General features: G+C 43.7%; 1 protein-coding gene across 3 annotated transcripts in view; it reads right to left on the reverse strand.

The window, feature by feature from the left end:
- Positions 1 to 17,927, reverse strand: part of LOC141057042 (mitochondrial import inner membrane translocase subunit tim16-B-like) — a 122,938-nt gene that overhangs the window by 62,804 nt on the left and 42,207 nt on the right. For all 3 annotated transcript variants that reach the window (XM_073553545.1, XM_073553542.1, XM_073553543.1), the window contains 2 exons: positions 13,883 to 13,969; positions 10,636 to 10,718 (listed from right to left, as the gene is read on the reverse strand). In XM_073553545.1, coding sequence (XP_073409646.1) covers positions 10,636 to 10,718; positions 13,883 to 13,969 — 170 coding nt within the window. The remainder of the gene's footprint in view (positions 1 to 10,635; positions 10,719 to 13,882; positions 13,970 to 17,927) is intronic.

Genomic DNA, 17,927 nt, shown 5'->3' on the forward strand with positions numbered 1-17,927 from the left:
AGAAACTTTAATAATTGATTGCAGATTGAGCCAAGATCTGACAATAATCTAATGTTTCTGGAGTTTCCTGATCCTTATGTTGGAAGATACATAGATTGGCTTAGAAAACAAGCTTTATTTATGGGGTTGTCGGTTCCAATGGCAAATAGTAAATGCCCATGTAATATAGTTACATAGTTTTGAAGGCTGAAGGAAGACCTTATGTCCATCTAGTTCAGCCTATTTTTAGTGCAGCTGTTCTGCATTGTTGATCCTGGGGAAGGCAAAAAACCCACAGAATAGAAGCCAATTTTCTCCATAGGGAAAAAAATTCCTTCCCCTAAGCTGGGTCAGCCATCTACCTATAATATTCTGTTATTCATAACATTCTATACTGTTACTCACAAGAAAAGCATCCATTCCTTTCTTACATTCAGTGAGTTGGCCATCACCACTTCCTCAGGAAGAGAATTCCAGAGCCTCACTGCTCTTACCGTGAAGAACCCTCTTCTATGCTGGTGCAGAAATTGTCTTTCCTCCAAACGAAGAGAATGCCTCCTTGTTCTTGTCACAGTCCTTGGTACAAACAGTTCATTGGAGAGATCTCTGTATTGCCCTCTGATATACTTGTACATATATATTAGGTCTCCCCCAAGTCTTCTCTTTTCTAGAGTAAATAGACCTAATTTTGATTAACTTTCTGGGTATTGTAGTGAACCGACTCCATTTATCATTTTAGTAGCCCGCCTTTGAACCCTTTCAAGTTCAGTAATGTCTTTCTTGAGCACCGGCGTCCAAAATTGCACACAATCCTCCAAGTGTGGTCTAACGAGTGATTTGTACAGAGGGAGAATTATGTTTTCATCTCGTGTCCCCAGACCTCTTCTAATGCATCCCATGACCCTATTTGCTTTGGTGGCAGCTGCCTGACACTGGGCACTCCAATTTAGCTTCTTATTGACTAAGATGCCTGTCTATTTCCATGTCGGATTTCCCCAGCAGTTTCCCATTTAGTAAGTAATTGTAGCATCTGTTTCTCCTTCCCATGTGCATAACCTTACACTTAGCTGTGTTAAACCTCGTTTGCCATTTTTCAGCCCAATTCTCCAATTTACTCAAATCTGTCAGTAGTTGCAAACTGTCCTCCTTTGTGTTAACTACCTTACATTGTTTTGTATCATCTGCAAATACTGATATTTTACTGTGTAAGTCATCCACTAGATCAATAATAAATATATTAAATAGTAGGGGGCCCAATACAGAACCCCACGAGTAACCCTGGCCCAATCTGAGGATGCCCCATTAATAACCACTCTTTGTTTTCTATCACTAAGCCAGCTACCTACCCATCTACACACATTTCCCCTAGCCCAAGCTTTCTCATCTTACTTACCAATCTTTTATGTGGGACAGTGTCAAATGCTTTAGAGAAGTTGAGATAAATGACATCCAATGATTCTCCTTGGTCCATTTGAGCGCTTACATCCTCATAGAAGCTGATCAGGTTAGTCTGACAGGAGCGATCCTTCATAAATCCATGTTGATATGGAGTTAAACATTTATTAACATTGAGATATTCCATAATGGTATCCCTTAGAAACCCTTCAAAAATTTTACCCACAACAGATGTTAAGCTTACCGGCCTATAGTTTCCAGGTTCCCTTTTACACCCCTTTTTGAATATTGGTACCACATTTGCTTGCCGCCAATCAAAAGGAACAGACCGTTTCTATAGAGTCTTTAAATATAAGGAATAGAGGCCTGCCTATCACATTACTTAACTCCCTTAATACCCGAGGGTGAATGCCATCAGGGCCTGGTGATTTGTTAATTTTAATCTTACTAAGGCGGTTCTGCACTTCTTCCTGGGTTAGGCAGGTAATACTTAATGGGGAGTTTACACTATCACTCTGCATTTCCCCTGGCAAATCCTTTTCCTGTGTGAACGCTGTTGAGAAAAAAGTATTTAAAACATTTGCTTTTCCCACATCGCTCTCTATGATTTCACCCTCATTGTTCTTTAACGGGCCGACACCATCAATTTTAATCTTTTTACTGTTTATATAATTAAAGAATAGTTTGGGGTTTGTTTTACTTTCCTTAGCAATGAGTCTCTCAGTTTGCACTTTTGCTAAATGTATTTTTTTTTTTTTTTCTTTTACACATTTTATTTTTTTCTCTATAACTTTTTAATGCTTCTTCTTTGCCTTCTTGTTTTAGCTTCTTAAATGCCTTGTTCTTGTTATTTATTGCCCTTTTTACATCCTTATTTAGCCACATGGCTTGGTAACATCTTTAGTTACTGGGTCTCTAAGGGTAAACCCACAGGAGACTACTCTGAAAAAACTACACCGAATTCTGTGGGATTTCTTAGGGTATGTGATGAGTTTTTGTTGAGTTTTTTTTTTATGCTGCATATTTTCGAAAAATATAAGCAACCCATTTTTACTTAATGGGGCAGAGGATCTGCTTCATCAAAAGCTCATCGTAGGAATGTAGCCTTATAGTCTTTGGATTTTCCAAACATATCCTGGGGGAGTCACTGCACAAAGTTGGTGTTTGGTACAAAATCTGCAGCGTAACACAGTAAACAGTTAAGTAGATGAGATTTCTTCTGTACCTGGTCAACACTTTCATTGCAGATCTCATCCATTGCATCGTACTGGGTAAAATCTGCAACAAAATCAGCAGGTCACATTTGCGAATTTCGGTGCAGATTTTGATGCAGATTTCGATTGCGGTGGAAAATACATAGTAAATCCGTGACCTGTGCATTGGGATGTTTTTGGAGGGGAGTCCATCATTTAGATCCTTTAGGCGAGGCAAAGTTAAATCGGAGAACTGATCCGTTCATTTAGGGGGGTCGGAGACGTATTAGAAGGGGCTTCATCGATCTGCGGAGATAGGGATGAGCGGTCAATGGAGTGAGGACACAATGCACAGGAGTGAGTGAGGAGCACAATACGGAGGAGTGAACCCTCAGAAAGAAGCCTTTGTTTGGCTCTCAGACACCGGCCCCTGGATTCCTGCTGGAATTTGCTGCTGTGTAAATATTTTCGCTCTGGACGCGTCTCTCTTCCAATCCCCTTAAATCTGCGCCAACTTCTAGCCTCAAATTAAAAACCAGACTCTGCAGAAAAGCATGCTGGGATATTGTATCCCCGGCACAAAGCTCTCTTATGCCTTGTTATTAACTCTCTGCGGGCTGGAACATTGCCAGAGGCTTGCGGTGTGCGCCTGTAATTTAACCCCTTGTCGGCGAGAGGCGTGCAGATTTACTAGCTTATTAACTTTCACTTATATACCCTCCGCCAAAGCCGCCGGGTGATTAGCGTTCCTTTTACACGTGGATATTTACCATGAAAAACCTGGGTGAAAAAAATCTCTTTTGGAGACATATTATCTGCCACCCAGCTTTCCCATGCTCCTGAATAGCAACGTTGGACGATCATTATTTCCTTTATGAGTAGTAGTACCATAGTTTTCTCAAGAAAAATAAATTATATAAAAAAAAATGCCACTTTATTGTATTAAACACGAATATTCATCCTGAAAAACCTGGGTGAAAAGCCATTTTGGAGCCTTATTATTCGTCACTCAGCTTTGCCAGACTCCTGAATAGCAATACTAAGGTAAGCGATGCTGGCTAATTCATTCATTTTATGTGTAGGAATACCATAGCAAATTAAAAAATGTAAAAAAAAAAAAAAAATCTGTCACTTCATAATACTAAATAATATTCAGCCTGAAAAATCTGGGTGAAAATCCCTTTTGGAGCCATATTGGTAGTCACCTAACTTTCCGAGACTGCTCAATGGCAGTGCGAAGCGATAGTAAGAAGAAAAAAAAACAACACACACCTTGGCGTTGGAAAACTGTGACATTGCTGCGTTTAAAAAAAAACAAAAGTCACTTCATATGATTAAATAGGAATATTTACCATGAAAAACCTGGGCGAATAATCATTTTTTGGAGCCATTTTGATTGCATTCCAGCTTTCCCAGGCTCCTGAACGGCAACGCCGTGTGATTATAAACCTTCCATATGTGGTAATACCGCAGATTTCCAAACCAAATAAATAAGGCGCCACTTCATAATACTAAAATAGAAATATTTACCCTGAAAGACCATAATTTTTGGAGCCATATTGCTGACTCCAAGCTTTCCCAGGCTCCTGAGTGGCAATGTCAGTTGATTATAAAACCTTTTATATGCAGTAATAGCGCAGCTTTCCAAAGCAAGTAAAAAAAAAAAAAAAAAAAACCCATAAAAATCTATTGTTTCAAAATACTAAATAGGAATATTTACCCTGAAAAACCTGGGTGAAAATCCCTTACAAAGCCATATTGGATCCAGTAATGGCGTCATATGGGGACGGGGGAACACATAGCTGCGTAAATGATAATATTCGCCACAAATAGATGGGTGACGATCGCTATCGGATCCTTGCGGCCGCCACAAAGTAAACCTGGCGAACCTGGAGTTAAAGTTTTTGTAAGGTTTTATGCCTTAAGTTCATTAACTGGACCAACCTCAGCATCTGGGAGCCATTTCTGAGCTGACATTAAAATCTGCCAGAACTATGATTACAGGGAGGAGGAGGGCGGCGGGTGAGGTAAGAAAACTTATTTCTGGTATAATTATGGGGTCAGTTCAGTCCCGGTGGGACATAGATGAAGGGTGAGGTGAAGAGAAGGGGGGAAGAGGGAGGTGGAGCTGCAGTGCCAGAAGTGGGCACTCACCTCAAACATCCCCTTATAGTCACCACTCTGTAATCTACAGACATATACTTATACTTAAAGCTGTGAACGCCACACAATGGGCAAAACCCTGTTGTGGCCGGCGAGGTGGCGACGTCTGCCCCGGCTGGATTAGTAGTGGGGGGGGCCCCCCTCAGTGACCTGTTTATTTTGGGGTCGTTATGGAGATCGGCCGGGCCCGCAGGCTAAGCTCCTGCTAAATAAACTCCACTCCTGGAGACCAGGGGAGGACGGGAGCGGCGCTGATCAGAGGAAAGAGGGGGCCAGCCCAGAGCAGGAGCAGAACGGCCATTACCTCGCACACCGAGAGCCAGAACCCATGGAGATCAGTCTTAGGAGCTTAAAGTTTCATCGGCGAGCTGGATTTTTGTACAGTAAATAATACCGCTAAAAAAGAAAAGTTGTGTTTTGTTGTTGCTGTTTCTTTTTAAGGTATGTGCACATAGCATCTTTAAGTTGCCAGCGGAAAAAGCTTGACATTGCTGTGCATTACGTTCACTTTTTGAAGGGGTTTCGCTGCGCTTCTTCAGGTGGATTCCAGGCGGAAACAGCCTGAAGAAGGCATTGTGCACACATAGCCTTACTGGCGTTTTAACTCCAGTTCTAAAAGTAAAACTGATAATAGTTTTTCAAGCAAAAACGCTGGAATAAAAATGCTCAAAAACGTTTGTGCATCCTTTGAGCCTTCCCATTTACTTCTATTATAAAAGTATAGACTGTCTTCAAACCAGAAACCATGTGAAGAACGGTCTGCTCACTTCTTTTAACAACTTGGCGTCTGTGGAAACCTGAAGCGGTTAAAAGACGCTTCAGAGCCTGCAGATGTGCACAGCAAGCAGTTTTTACTTATGATCATTCTTTTCAGTGTTTAGCCAGTGCTTTTTCAGGCGGTTTTCAAAGCCGAATCTGCCTGAAAAAGACATAGTACGCTGATTTAGTAGAGGGGGGAGATCCTGTCCTGTATTATACAGGTAAATCGATAAATTTGAATTTGTGCTGTGTAATGCCTCATTTCTCCTGTAGGGGAGCTGTAGTGAAACGGAGCAATTACAGAGAGCTCATCCAATGTCCCGCTGTCAGTGACAGTCCAGCAGGGAATGTCATGGATTCTAGAGGTAAGTATAGCTTCTTTTACCACCCTTTAAAAGAAAAATAATGATTTCTATAAGGCCACGTTCATATGTTCAGTGTGAACGTGGCCTAACAGTCATGTGTGGCGGTCCAGACTCGGCCCCCCGGCGTACTACTCGGGGTGAAAGCATTCAGTTCCTTCTCAGAATATCTTGGCGTGTTGAAGGTCAGGGTCGGATCGTCTGTAGATGAGGTTTTGTTTCAGTCTCTCCTTTGTTCAGATGTTTTTTTGGAAGATAAGGAACTTGTTGTAGTTGAATGTAACTTTTTCACTGTTGTGTTGCGGTGACCTCCCCAATTCACATATATTGGAGTTTTACCACTATCTTATGTCCCCACTCTCCCCCGACAAATTGTAACAATGGAAAGGACCAGTGTACATGTAGAGTATCAAAAGACGAACCCTATGCTCCCAATGTCAGCTCCAGTCTCAGGTCATGGGGGGGGGGGGGTCACTTCAGTGTAGGGATAAACATACGAGAGAGCTTTATATGTCACCACATGACCAGAAATGTGTATGAAGGGGGCTGGCTGTGCGCTCTTTTTTTTAGATAAAGCAGCCCCTTTTTCTGCCAAGAAATAAGCCATTACGGAGAAGGGGGCTGGCTAATCTATTCAAATGATCCATTACGGAGAAGGGGGCTGGCTAATCTATTCAAATGGGCCATTACAGAGAAGGGGGCTGGCTAATCTATTCACATGAGCCATTTCAAGAAGGGGGCTGGCTAATCTATTCAAATGGGCCATTTCAAGAAGGGGGCTGGCTAATCTATTGAAATGGGCCATTACGGAGAAGGGGGCTGGCTAATCTATTCACATGAGCCATTTCAAGAAGGGGGCTGGCTAATCTATTCAAATGGGCCATTACGGAGAAGGGGGCTGGCTAATCTATTCACATGAGCCATTTCAAGAAGGGGGCTGGCTAATCTATTCAAATGGGCCATTACGGAGAAGGGGGCTGATTAATCTATTCAAATGAGCCATTTCAAGAAGGGGGCTGGCTAATCTATTCAAATGAGTTCACTTGTCATGCACCAACACAGAAAACTGCCTGCTGTGTTGTGTTGAAACTATCATGGAAGTGGTGGAGTACAGTTCAACTAAGGGGCAAAAAAAAGTGGGAGGAAATTTCTGCTGCAGCTAGTTGCCTTAACACAGGTTTGTAAGAAGAAATATCCATGCTGGACTTTATAAGTCATATGAACCAATGTTTGAAAGCTGGTCATAATCGGGGGTGGGGTCTGGGAAGGAGCAGAAAAATTATCAGGTAGGAGTTTCTGCTGCAGGTAGTTTCCTTACAGCAAAAAACAGGCTAACCCTGAGGTTTGCAAGAATAAATGTCTGTACGTGACTTTATTAATTATACTGATCAATATTTGGAAGCTGGTCATAATCATAGGGGGGGGGGGGGTAGTTCCAGAAGGGATCCTTGGGAGAAATTTCTGCTGCAGGTAGCTTCTGTATGGTCAAGAACTGGCTAATCTGGGTTATGTAAGAAAAAATATCCACGTGACTTATTATAAGACAGTGATAATTGTAGGGGGAAGCTTCTGCTGCAGGTAGTTGCTCTACTGCCAACAGGATTATATGGGGTTTGTAAGAAGAAATATACCGTACACTCTATTAATCATACTGATCATTTTTGGAAACTTGTGGAGCGTGACCTGCACCTGTTCTCCGCCCACTTCATACCAATATTCTGCCTCTCTAAACCCTTGGCCAATGCCCTCCAGAGATATGAAAAAATGCACGAGAAACTTTTCTGAAATCGATTCCAAAAAGTTTCGTCTGGGCTCTGGTGCTCTCCTTAGTTTTTGAAGCCTCCAAGATGTTCAGGAGGTTTGGCAATTCTTAAAGGTGCAGAATCTTAAAGGCAAATACCTGCGTTCCACATTCGGATCTTGCTTTATGAACAGTACCACATTAAATATCCATGATTTCAGATGCTGGACAGTAGTGTGAATTTGTGGCAACATCTTACCGATTCTTTACGTTGATGAATGATAGAAAACACTGCTCATTCCTTCACAGAGACGTGAGACCGTGGGGTAGGAAGATACCATCAATATTCTCGCACAACCTGTGTCACATATTTCGCATTTTTCACTTTTCTCGCTTAAAAATTTGCTGCAAGCAACCAGACGTGGGTGGTAAAAAATGAAAAATTAATATCTTCAATTTCCACTAAACCGTCCTCTCCTTACAGGTTTTTTGCCAGGGGCATGCTAACTTTTTGGCTTTCAATCACTTTCCTTTTTTTTTTTTTTTTTTTTTTTTTTGTAGGTTATCATTTGTGCTGACCTGACCAGACCACACTGGTTCTTTGTGCACCTACAGCCAAAAAAAAAAAAAAAAAAAAAGACTGGGCTTCGAAATATGCAATAATTGTGTGAAAGGGATTTGTCCACTTTATTTTTCTGGATGCGGAGAGGGTCAAAACACATGGATTTCATCAACGAAACCCTGGATGACATGTGTGGAGATCACTTTTGCTTTATTTTAGCCAAAGTTGTGCTGAGGACCTCTGTCAATGAAGAAGTGTATCATATGTATGATTGCTGTGTATCCAGCAGCTGAGACCACAAGGGATCCCAAAAATTGGGGGCCCACCCATAGTGTGTGCATTGTTAGTGAGCATGTGAGACCACTGCTGTCAGATTCATTATGCTCAAACAACGCGTTTCAAGCCAGCCATCTTCTACTCTCAATTACAGAGGAACATAGCATCTTTAAGTTTCCAGTAGAAAAAGCTTGACATTGCTGTGTAGTAGGTTAACGTTTAATAGCGGTTTCGCTGTGCTTTTTCAGGTGGATTCTAAAATTGGCTCCAAATCTACCTTTGGGGGAGACAATTCTAGACTATTAAGATAGAATGCTTGTGAGACAATCTAGCACAGTGTATCAATGAGCTTTCCAGAAAACCTTTACAGGGCCCTTTGGCCCACAGTTTTGGTAAAATAGGTCCAGGGGGCCTTCTCCTAATCCATTACCATATTTGCCAAGTGAAATCGGTCCGACTTACAAGAAGCGCGTCGCGTTTGTAACACTCTTAAATATTTGTAGTCACATTCAAGTAGTTTGTGCGTCTGAAGGGTCAAACTTGAAGAACTGCACTTTCAAGCCCTCCGTCATTCTGTCTTCTATTGAAGGAAGTCGAATTCTTGGATGAAAGCCCCTAATGAGGCTAACCATTATTTCAAGATGTTCCCATTCTTTCTTAATGAAATACACAACTACCATGCAAGAAAAAAAAAATATATGTTTTGTTTTCTCTGGATTTTCGACTGGAGAAGACACGAAATACGTTCCCCTCCCTTCCTCTGTGCCATAGTAAGTGGAGTAAAAATACGCTTTCACAAAAATGGCGTCATGGAGGGGACGCAATTTATCATATAATATTTAAATTTGCCAAATTAAATGCATAGTGGTCTTCGTTCAATGCAAGGATTCACTTTTGCACCTCTTTCGCTTACTGAACGCCACACGTTACAGCACCACGAACGTGGCAAGTGCTGGAGACCCGCATGATGACGGGCACAGAAGTGAAGCCTGGCTGCCACAGAGGACCAAATTGGACACCGAGAGCTGAATTGCTTGTCTCCATTATATTGGGAACACTTGCCTCCAAATGCAATTTAACACCCTTGATGCTGCGGTCATTAGTGGCCTTGGTATCTAACCGGTTAGACAAATGGGAAGGCCACTTTATCACCCTATCCAATGACCAGATGAGTCCTAATGGAAGTCGGGGACCAAATTAAATTCTCGTAATCGTGACACCTCCTGTTTTAGCCTTCATATTCCCAATATCTATAGGCCCCAATATCTATAAGCCCCATAGCGCATTAGATGAAAGTTGGCCGAACCCGCCAATTTATGTTGGAAAAGATAACAACTGGGAATTGGAATTTCAATGACGACGAGTCTCTGCCAGGGAAATCTGGCAGCGGTTTTCTCCCAGTGGAAAAACACTCAGTCGAGCCACACCGCTTATGTGAAGAGGAGAGATGTCTGCCTGCAAAGCAAACCTTCTCCCGAAAGCTATATCTTTGTGTTTGACCAGTTAATGTCCGCTAGACAGACATTTAGGGAATGGTTAAAGTGAAGCGCCACCCTGGAGTCTGATGTATTACAGGATTGGTGAAATAACAGTGGGGTCTAACGTTGCTTCTTGCCGAGAGTAACAAGCCAAACCCGGCATGTCAGAATGAGGAGACTTATAAGCCATGCATGCTCCTTTGGGAAATTAACTATGCAAATTGTATTTTCAAAGAGATAGAGGATTGCTAAAAGAATGATAGATCTAGGATGTGCCATTGGCGTCCCTTTTGTGGCAGTAGTTCCATGCATTTTAAATAGGAAATGACATACAAGCAAAAATCAAACTGGACTTGGGAGCAGAGTTCTGCCCTTTCAATGACTTTGGGGCTAATTCCTAGATGCTTACTTGCTAACAATGACTTTCCCTTAGAGAGGAAACTTGTTCAGCCTCTCCCCAACTTTTAGCAATTGGGATGGACCATGAAGGACTGAGCCCCTCTCTCCCTGGGCCCCATGGTGGCCACATGAGCCATCTCTATTATACATACACTCCACACATTGCCTTATTCAGTATACATAACAATGGCTCCAAGGTGAATCTTCATCAGGAAAACAAAGCTAATTGCTGCGGAATCAGCGACAATGAAACGATTGTACAAATCAGGTATAAACCGGCAAGAAAAAAAAAACAAAGGCAAGAAGAGATGTGCGTCTGTTTTCCTACCCTGAGGATGCATCAAGCGAGAAGGATGACACCGGCCGACTGAAGCTACGAAGATCCCAAAGCAGCAGCTCTCGTTCCCGGACCTAACGTAACATGTAAGAGGTAGAAAATCGTACATGAAAAATGAACGACAGCAACTAATGTACAAGTAATAAATCAGGATAAATGACAAAACCTGATGGACACCATAGAAGCTGGGTAAAGGTGATTTGTCTGATGAATGGTTTTGTGTTGATACAAAATGATAAACCGTCTGATCCCCTGATGAAGCATTTTTCTTGTTCAGTGAGGGATTCCAAGAATGTTTACACAGATGATAATGGGGCACATTTGTCATCCTGGATTATACTCCAGAGCTGCACTCACTGTGTTCATACATTACTGATCCTGTACTGATCATGAGTTACATCCTGTATTATACTCCAGAGCTGCACTCACTATACTGCTGGTGCAGTCACTGTGTACATACATTACATTACTGATCCTGAGTTACATCCTGTATTATACCAAAAAACAAAAAGTTAAACCGCACCCTATAAGGGTCAAAGTCTTTAAGACAGATTTGTAGAGGCGCACGTCAAAACCAGGGAGCCCATCCTGGAGCAAGTTCCATAACAATAGATAAAAAAAAAAAAAAGACAGCGCCTCAGACAATAGTTAAAAAAAAAAAGGCTTACATTTTATTCTGCCACAGGAGGCAGAATAAAATGCAAGCCTTTTTTCCACCATTGTCTGAGGCACTGACTTTTTTATCTATTGTTATGCATCCTGTATTATACTCCTGAGCTGCACTCACTATTCTGCTGGTGCAGTCACTGTGTACATACATTACAGTACTGATCCTGAGTTACATCCTGTATTATACTCCAGAGCTGCACTCACTATTCTGCTGGTGCAGTCACTGTGTACATACATTACAGTACTGATCCTGAGTTACATCCTGTATTATACTCCAGAGCTGCACTCACTATTCTGCTGGTGCAGTCACTGTGTACATACATTACAGTACTGATCCTGAGTTACATCCTGTATTATACTCCAGAGCTGCACTCACTATTCTGCTGGTACAGTCACGGTGTACATACATTACATTACTGATCCTGAGTTACATCCTGTATTATACTCCAGAGCTGCACTCACTATTCTGAGAAGTTCAGTGCGAACATCTAGCTGCATTCCTTGTATAGTGTTGATGTTAAATAAAAAAAAAATCAAAATTGCATTTGCAGATTTCAGCTGTGCAGGGTGTGTCTGCCAACAAGCCTGTTGACTGCTTCTAAGAACACCTATAAGAATGGTGAACACAGCTCTGGAGTGTTATTCATGTATATATGCACACTGTAAAACAGTTTTCCTTCGTTGAATATACAGTGGGGAAAATAAGTATTTGATACACTGCCGATTCTGCAAGTTTTCCACCTGCAAAGAATGGAGAGGTCTGTAATTTTTATCGTAGGTACACTTCACCCGTGAGACACAGAATCTAAAAATAAAAACAGAAAATCAAACTGTATGATTTTTACATAATTAAATTGCATTTTATTGCATGAAATAAGTATTTGATCACCGACCAAGCAGAAAGAATTCTGGCTATCACAGAGCTGTTAGATTTTCTTTAAGAAGCCTCCTACTCTGCACTCATTACCTGTATTAATTGCACCTGTCCACACACAATCAATCACACTCCAAACTCTCCGCCATGGCCATAACCAAAGAGCTGTCTAAGGACACCAGGGACAAAATTGTAGACCAGCACAAAGCTGGGATGGGCTACAGGAAAATAGCCAATCAGCTTGGTGAGAAGGCAACAACTGTTGGCACAATTATTAGAAAATGGAAGAGACACAAGAGGACTGTGAATCTTCATCGGTCTGGGATTCCATGCAAGGGATGACCGGAAGAGAACTGGGACCACAGTCTCAAACATTACTGTTAGTAACTCACTACGCCATCATGAATTAAAATCCTGCAGGGCTCACAAGGGCCCCCTGCTCACGCCAGCAAATGTCCAGGTGCGTTTGAAGTTGGCCAATGACCCATCTGGAGGATTTCAGAGGAGGTATGGGAGAAAGTCATGTGGTCAGATGAGACCTAAATAGAACTTTTTGGTACCAACTCCACTCGCCGTGTTTGGAGGAAGAAGGTTGAGTACATACCCTAGAACATCGTCCCAACTGTGAAGCATGGTGGGGGACACCTCATACTTTGGGGGTGTTTTTCTGCAAAGGGGACAGGACGACTGCACCATTTTGAAGGGAGGATGGATGGGGTAATGTATAGCAAGATTTTGGCCAACAACCTCCTTCCCTCAGTAAGAGCATTGAAGATGGGTCGTGGCTGGGCCTTTCAGCATGACAATGACCACAAATACACAGCCAGGGCAACTAAGGAGTGGTTCCGTAAGAAGCATTTCAAGGTCTTGGAGTGGCCCTGCCAGTCTCCAGATATGAACTCAATAAAAAAAAAAAAAAAATCTTTAGAAGGAGCTGAAACGCAATGTTGCCAAAATCCCTGCTGCAGTGTTTGCAAACTTAGTCAAGAACTACAGACAACGTCTGACCTCTATAATTGCAAACAAGTGTTTCTGTACCAAATATTAAGTTCTGTTTTTCTATTGTATCAAATACTTATTCCATGCAATAAAATGCAATTTAATTACGGTATGTAAAAATCATACAGTGTGATTTTCTGGATTTTATTTTTGGATTTTGTCTCTAACAGGTGAAGTGCACCTACGATAAAAGTTACAGACCTCTCCATTCTTTGTAGGTGGGAAAATTTGCTAAATCGGCAGAGGATCAAATACTTTTTTTCCGCACTGTATGTATTGTTTGAAACAGATGAACAAGTGTCAAACGCTCTGCAGCAGAACTGCTGTTCCCTGAGATACAATATAAAGTTTGTCCAGAGGAGGGCTGGCCAACTGGCGGGCGTCCAAGGCTTTTTTGTGTCCCTCGCTATCTACGACAACCCCCACAGACTCCATTGTACAACATAACCTTTTTCTAATAGTTTCTGGCCCAAGAACTCAAAGTTGTAGCTTATAAACGCTGCAGAAAAAAAAGAAGCAAAAATACACAGAGAAATGAAGCTATAAGGTTACAGACTGGTCCCACCGGCTGGTCAAGGATAATAAAAGGTTATAAAGCAATGGTGCATTTATGTGACTTTCATCGAAAAAGTATCACCTTCCTACGAAAGAGACAATGTATACAGAGGATTTGTGGTCCCTCGGGGCTTACGCTACCTGGTTGAATCCTGATGTTAGGAGGTGGTTGTTGGAATTGGTCCAGACCACACGAGAATCTTTATTGTTGTTGTGACCCTGTGCGTCCTGAAAAAAACAAAGACGTTACTGTGCAAAAATGATAAGACCAGACGCGCGTGGATCATAAATCATCACGATAGTCATACGTCACACACTTCATCACAAGTCGGGGACGCATAGAGGAGGTTAGGGCTACAGAATCCACAATCAGGGTTTGTTTGTAGTCCGTTACCATGGAGACACATAAGTCTGCATTGGAGCTGTACACAGAAAACACTGAAGAGCTGTGTTCCGCGCTTGTACGGGAAGGTTATGTAGGGTCTACAGCCAGGATCAGGACACTTCTAGAATTTAGGGAAGGCCCAGTGGAGAACTGACTGATCTTTTGCATTTCAATGTGGCCACCATGTCCTGTCCCCCGGTCCTGACTATAAATCCATGGATAGGTTTTATATTTTTTTCAGCGGACGACCCCTATAAAGGAGTTAAACAGGATTAGAAAAACATGGATGCTGGGCACATAAATTGGAAATACATGGCGGAAAAATCGACACAAAGACGCAGCACTAAGGTAACAGCTCCATTTTACATTATTCAGCATTTTCTTTACATTTTATTTTACAGATTCTGAGATCCTTTCGTACTCTTCACAGGTAAATTGAAGCAAATTACCATAATCCCCTTATGAAAACATAAAAATCACAGGTTAGTAGAGTTGAGGTCCCTTTAAATCACTGCGCGGTAACCTGCTGCCAGCTGTAGACCGGAGCGGTGCCAGCACAGGACCTGTCAGTGTGCCTTAGGCGGCAACAAATCGCTCTGTCACTCGCTGTGACCCCACACTGAGCCGGCTGCAGCGCTGCCACTTCTGTAATGTGATCTCTAAACCCATCTAGTGCAGGCCACGTAGCTGCTGCTGGGACTGAAACGCATTAGATTGCTGTGTGCCTGCTGTCTCCGGCACGAAGCGTGCCACTGGGCCGTGCTGGCATCGCCACAACGTGGTAGTGAGCAGGCACATCTGTCAACTGTCTGCATGCAGGCGGAGCAGCATGACTGTGTAAACCGGTGTATAGACAGAAGATGGGCTGTGAAACGCGTCACGTAAATATTTATATCTCTTGTGTGAATAGCATGTGTCCATACTTAAAGGATACGACGTGTGTATAGGTTCCCATACGTCTCCAGAAGAATCTGGATATACTAATCCCTATTATTACATTAAGGGGTGAACACACAGGAACTCAAGGGACTTGTCACCCCTTGCACAATAATAAACCTTGGCCATCCGTGACCCTGTCGCCAGTTCACCGGTTCTCCTTCCTTGGACCATTTAAGATAGATGCGAATGGGGAACAATTTACAAAAGACGCTATATTCTGAAAAGAGCCCACAAAACCTGCCAAATACCTAGAACACCTCACAAGACCCTCTGTATACAGGGAATACCCCACGAGACCTGCTGTATACCGGGAACACCCCACGAGACCTGTTGTATACCGGGAACACCCCACAAGACCTGCCGTAAACCGGGAACACCCCACAAGACCTGCCGTATACAGGGTGCACCCCACAAGACCTGCCGTAAACCGGGAACACCCCACAAGACCTGCCGTATACAGGGTGCACCCCACAAGACCTGCCGTATACCGGTGACACCACACAAGACCTGCCGTATACCGGTGACACCCCACAAGACCAGCCGTATACAGGGAACACCCCACAAGACCAGCTGTATACAGGGTGCACCCCACAAGACCTGCCGTATACCGGTGACACCCCACAAGACCTGCCGTATACCGGTGACACCCCACAAGACCTGCCGTATACCGGTGACACCCCACAAGACCTGCCATATACCGGTGACACCCCACAAGACCTGCCGTATACCGGTGACACCCCACAAGACCTGCCGTATACCGGTGACACCCCACAAGACCTGCCGTATACCGGTGACACCCCACAAGACCTGCCGTATACCGGTGACACCCCACAAGACCTGCCGTATACCGGTGACACCCCACAAGACCTGCCGTATACCGGTGACACCCCACAAGACCTGCCGTATACCGGTGACACCCCACAAGACCTGCCGTATACCGGTGACACCCCACAAGACCTGCCGTATACCGGTGACACCCCACAAGACCTGCCGTATACCGGTGACACCCCACAAGACCTGCCGTATACCGGTGACACCCCACAAGACCAGCCGTATACCGGGAACACCCCACAAGACCTGCCGTACACTGGTGAGACACCCCACAAGACCTACTGTATACCGGGAACACCCCACAAGACCTGCCGTATACCGGGAACACCCCACAAGACCGCCGTATGCCAGTGAGACACCCCACAAGACCTGCCGTACACCGGTGACACCCCACAAGACCAGCGGTATACCGGGAACACCCCACAAGGCCTGCCGTATACCGGTGAGACACCCCACAAGACCTGCCGTATACCGGTGAGACACCCCACAAGACCTGCCGTATACCGGTGAGACACCCCACAAGACCTGCCGTATACCGGTGAGACACCCCACAAGACCTGCCGTATACCGGTGAGACACCCCACAAGACCTGCCGTATACCGGTGAGACACCCCACAAGACCTGCCGTTTACTGGGAACACTCGTAAGATGTAGCTTTACAGTTCCTTGGCGTCAATGTCAAATTAATTTTATTCCCCAACCTGCCACGTGCACCTTATGAAGCAGTGGGGTCTTTGTGCTCTTAAGGGGTTCACTGTCAAAATGTGGCAACAACTTCACCACCTATTGCTGTGCGTTTGACCACAGAAACAGGGATCAGGCATGCTAAAATTCAACATGTCCAATCTCTTGTTTCCCCGGAGAATAGTCAGGGGCGCTGAGCAGCTGGTGACAGTATTCACTGCGATTAGAACCATTGTTGCACATTGCGCCTCTGCTTGACAACTTGCCGGACACGTCTGCGCTCCGGCATACATTAAATAAATACCTAACCATGCTAATCTGTCTGACAAATTAATACAAACATACAGTGACACATGGTGTAAACCGCAATAAGACGTCACGGTTACTATTTATAGCCGTCACCTCAGCTCCGTCCGAACTTCCCACGGCCCCAAATCCTCTAATCCCACACACTTCCTGCCGGCAGAGGGGGGACACACTTACTACTAGGGACGCAGTTCTACACAGATATGACAGAAATGTCGCCACATTGTCACACAGCGATCACGGGGACAACGCTCGGCGTAGGTGTATTTATATGTGTAACATCTGGCCTCCGAATATCACCGCAGCTCCCAGGAGCCCCCCAAAAATCCTTTAACACATAGAGAGTCATTTGGTGAGTGTTTGACCAGGCCCTGCTCGGTACATAGGCCCAGACCATTACTCAAATACTCTCCTCTTGTTCAAGTGTCGTCATGACGACAGAGACCTGACATGGCCGACACCCCGTAGAGACAAGGCCGGGCAAACATCCAACCCTTGGGAATGGCTATCTGGGGGCACAGCTGTGACTGTCACACAGCCCCCTATAACAAATACCACCCCCCGGTGCCAGTACAACTAATATTGAGCGACTGACAATCCTTCAAAGGATCGCGCAGACTGGATTTCTACTAACACGCCCTTAATGTCTGCCATGAAACAACCTCTTTAACATATCCGGCTTAAAAAATACGGGCACTCGTTTATGACATTGGAAATACCCCTTTAAACGGCCCTTTTTGGTGCAGATTTGGCAAAATTTGGCATGTGAAAAAAATGCTAATATTTCCCTTATGAAGTGATGCAGAAGAAAATCTTCCCTACAGTGCTCTATTTGGAGGCGGTAAACATGATAAATAAATTGGCTCCAAGATGGAGTTCACCTTTAAAAAAAAGACCTGTCACCGTAAAAATGCTTTTTTTTTTTTTTTTTCCCCCCACCTCATGTAAATGTCTCTGTTCTCCTGAATCCGGAGTTGTTTTTTTTCTTCCTGGGCCTCTCCGTTCCTGAGATATGGCCCCATCTTCCCTGCACATAATTCT

Source organism: Dendrobates tinctorius, unplaced genomic scaffold (genome assembly GCF_039654945.1).
Source record: "Dendrobates tinctorius isolate UK_male_01 unplaced genomic scaffold, ASM3965494v1 ptg000202l, whole genome shotgun sequence".
Classification (NCBI taxonomy): Eukaryota; Metazoa; Chordata; class Amphibia; order Anura; family Dendrobatidae; genus Dendrobates; species Dendrobates tinctorius.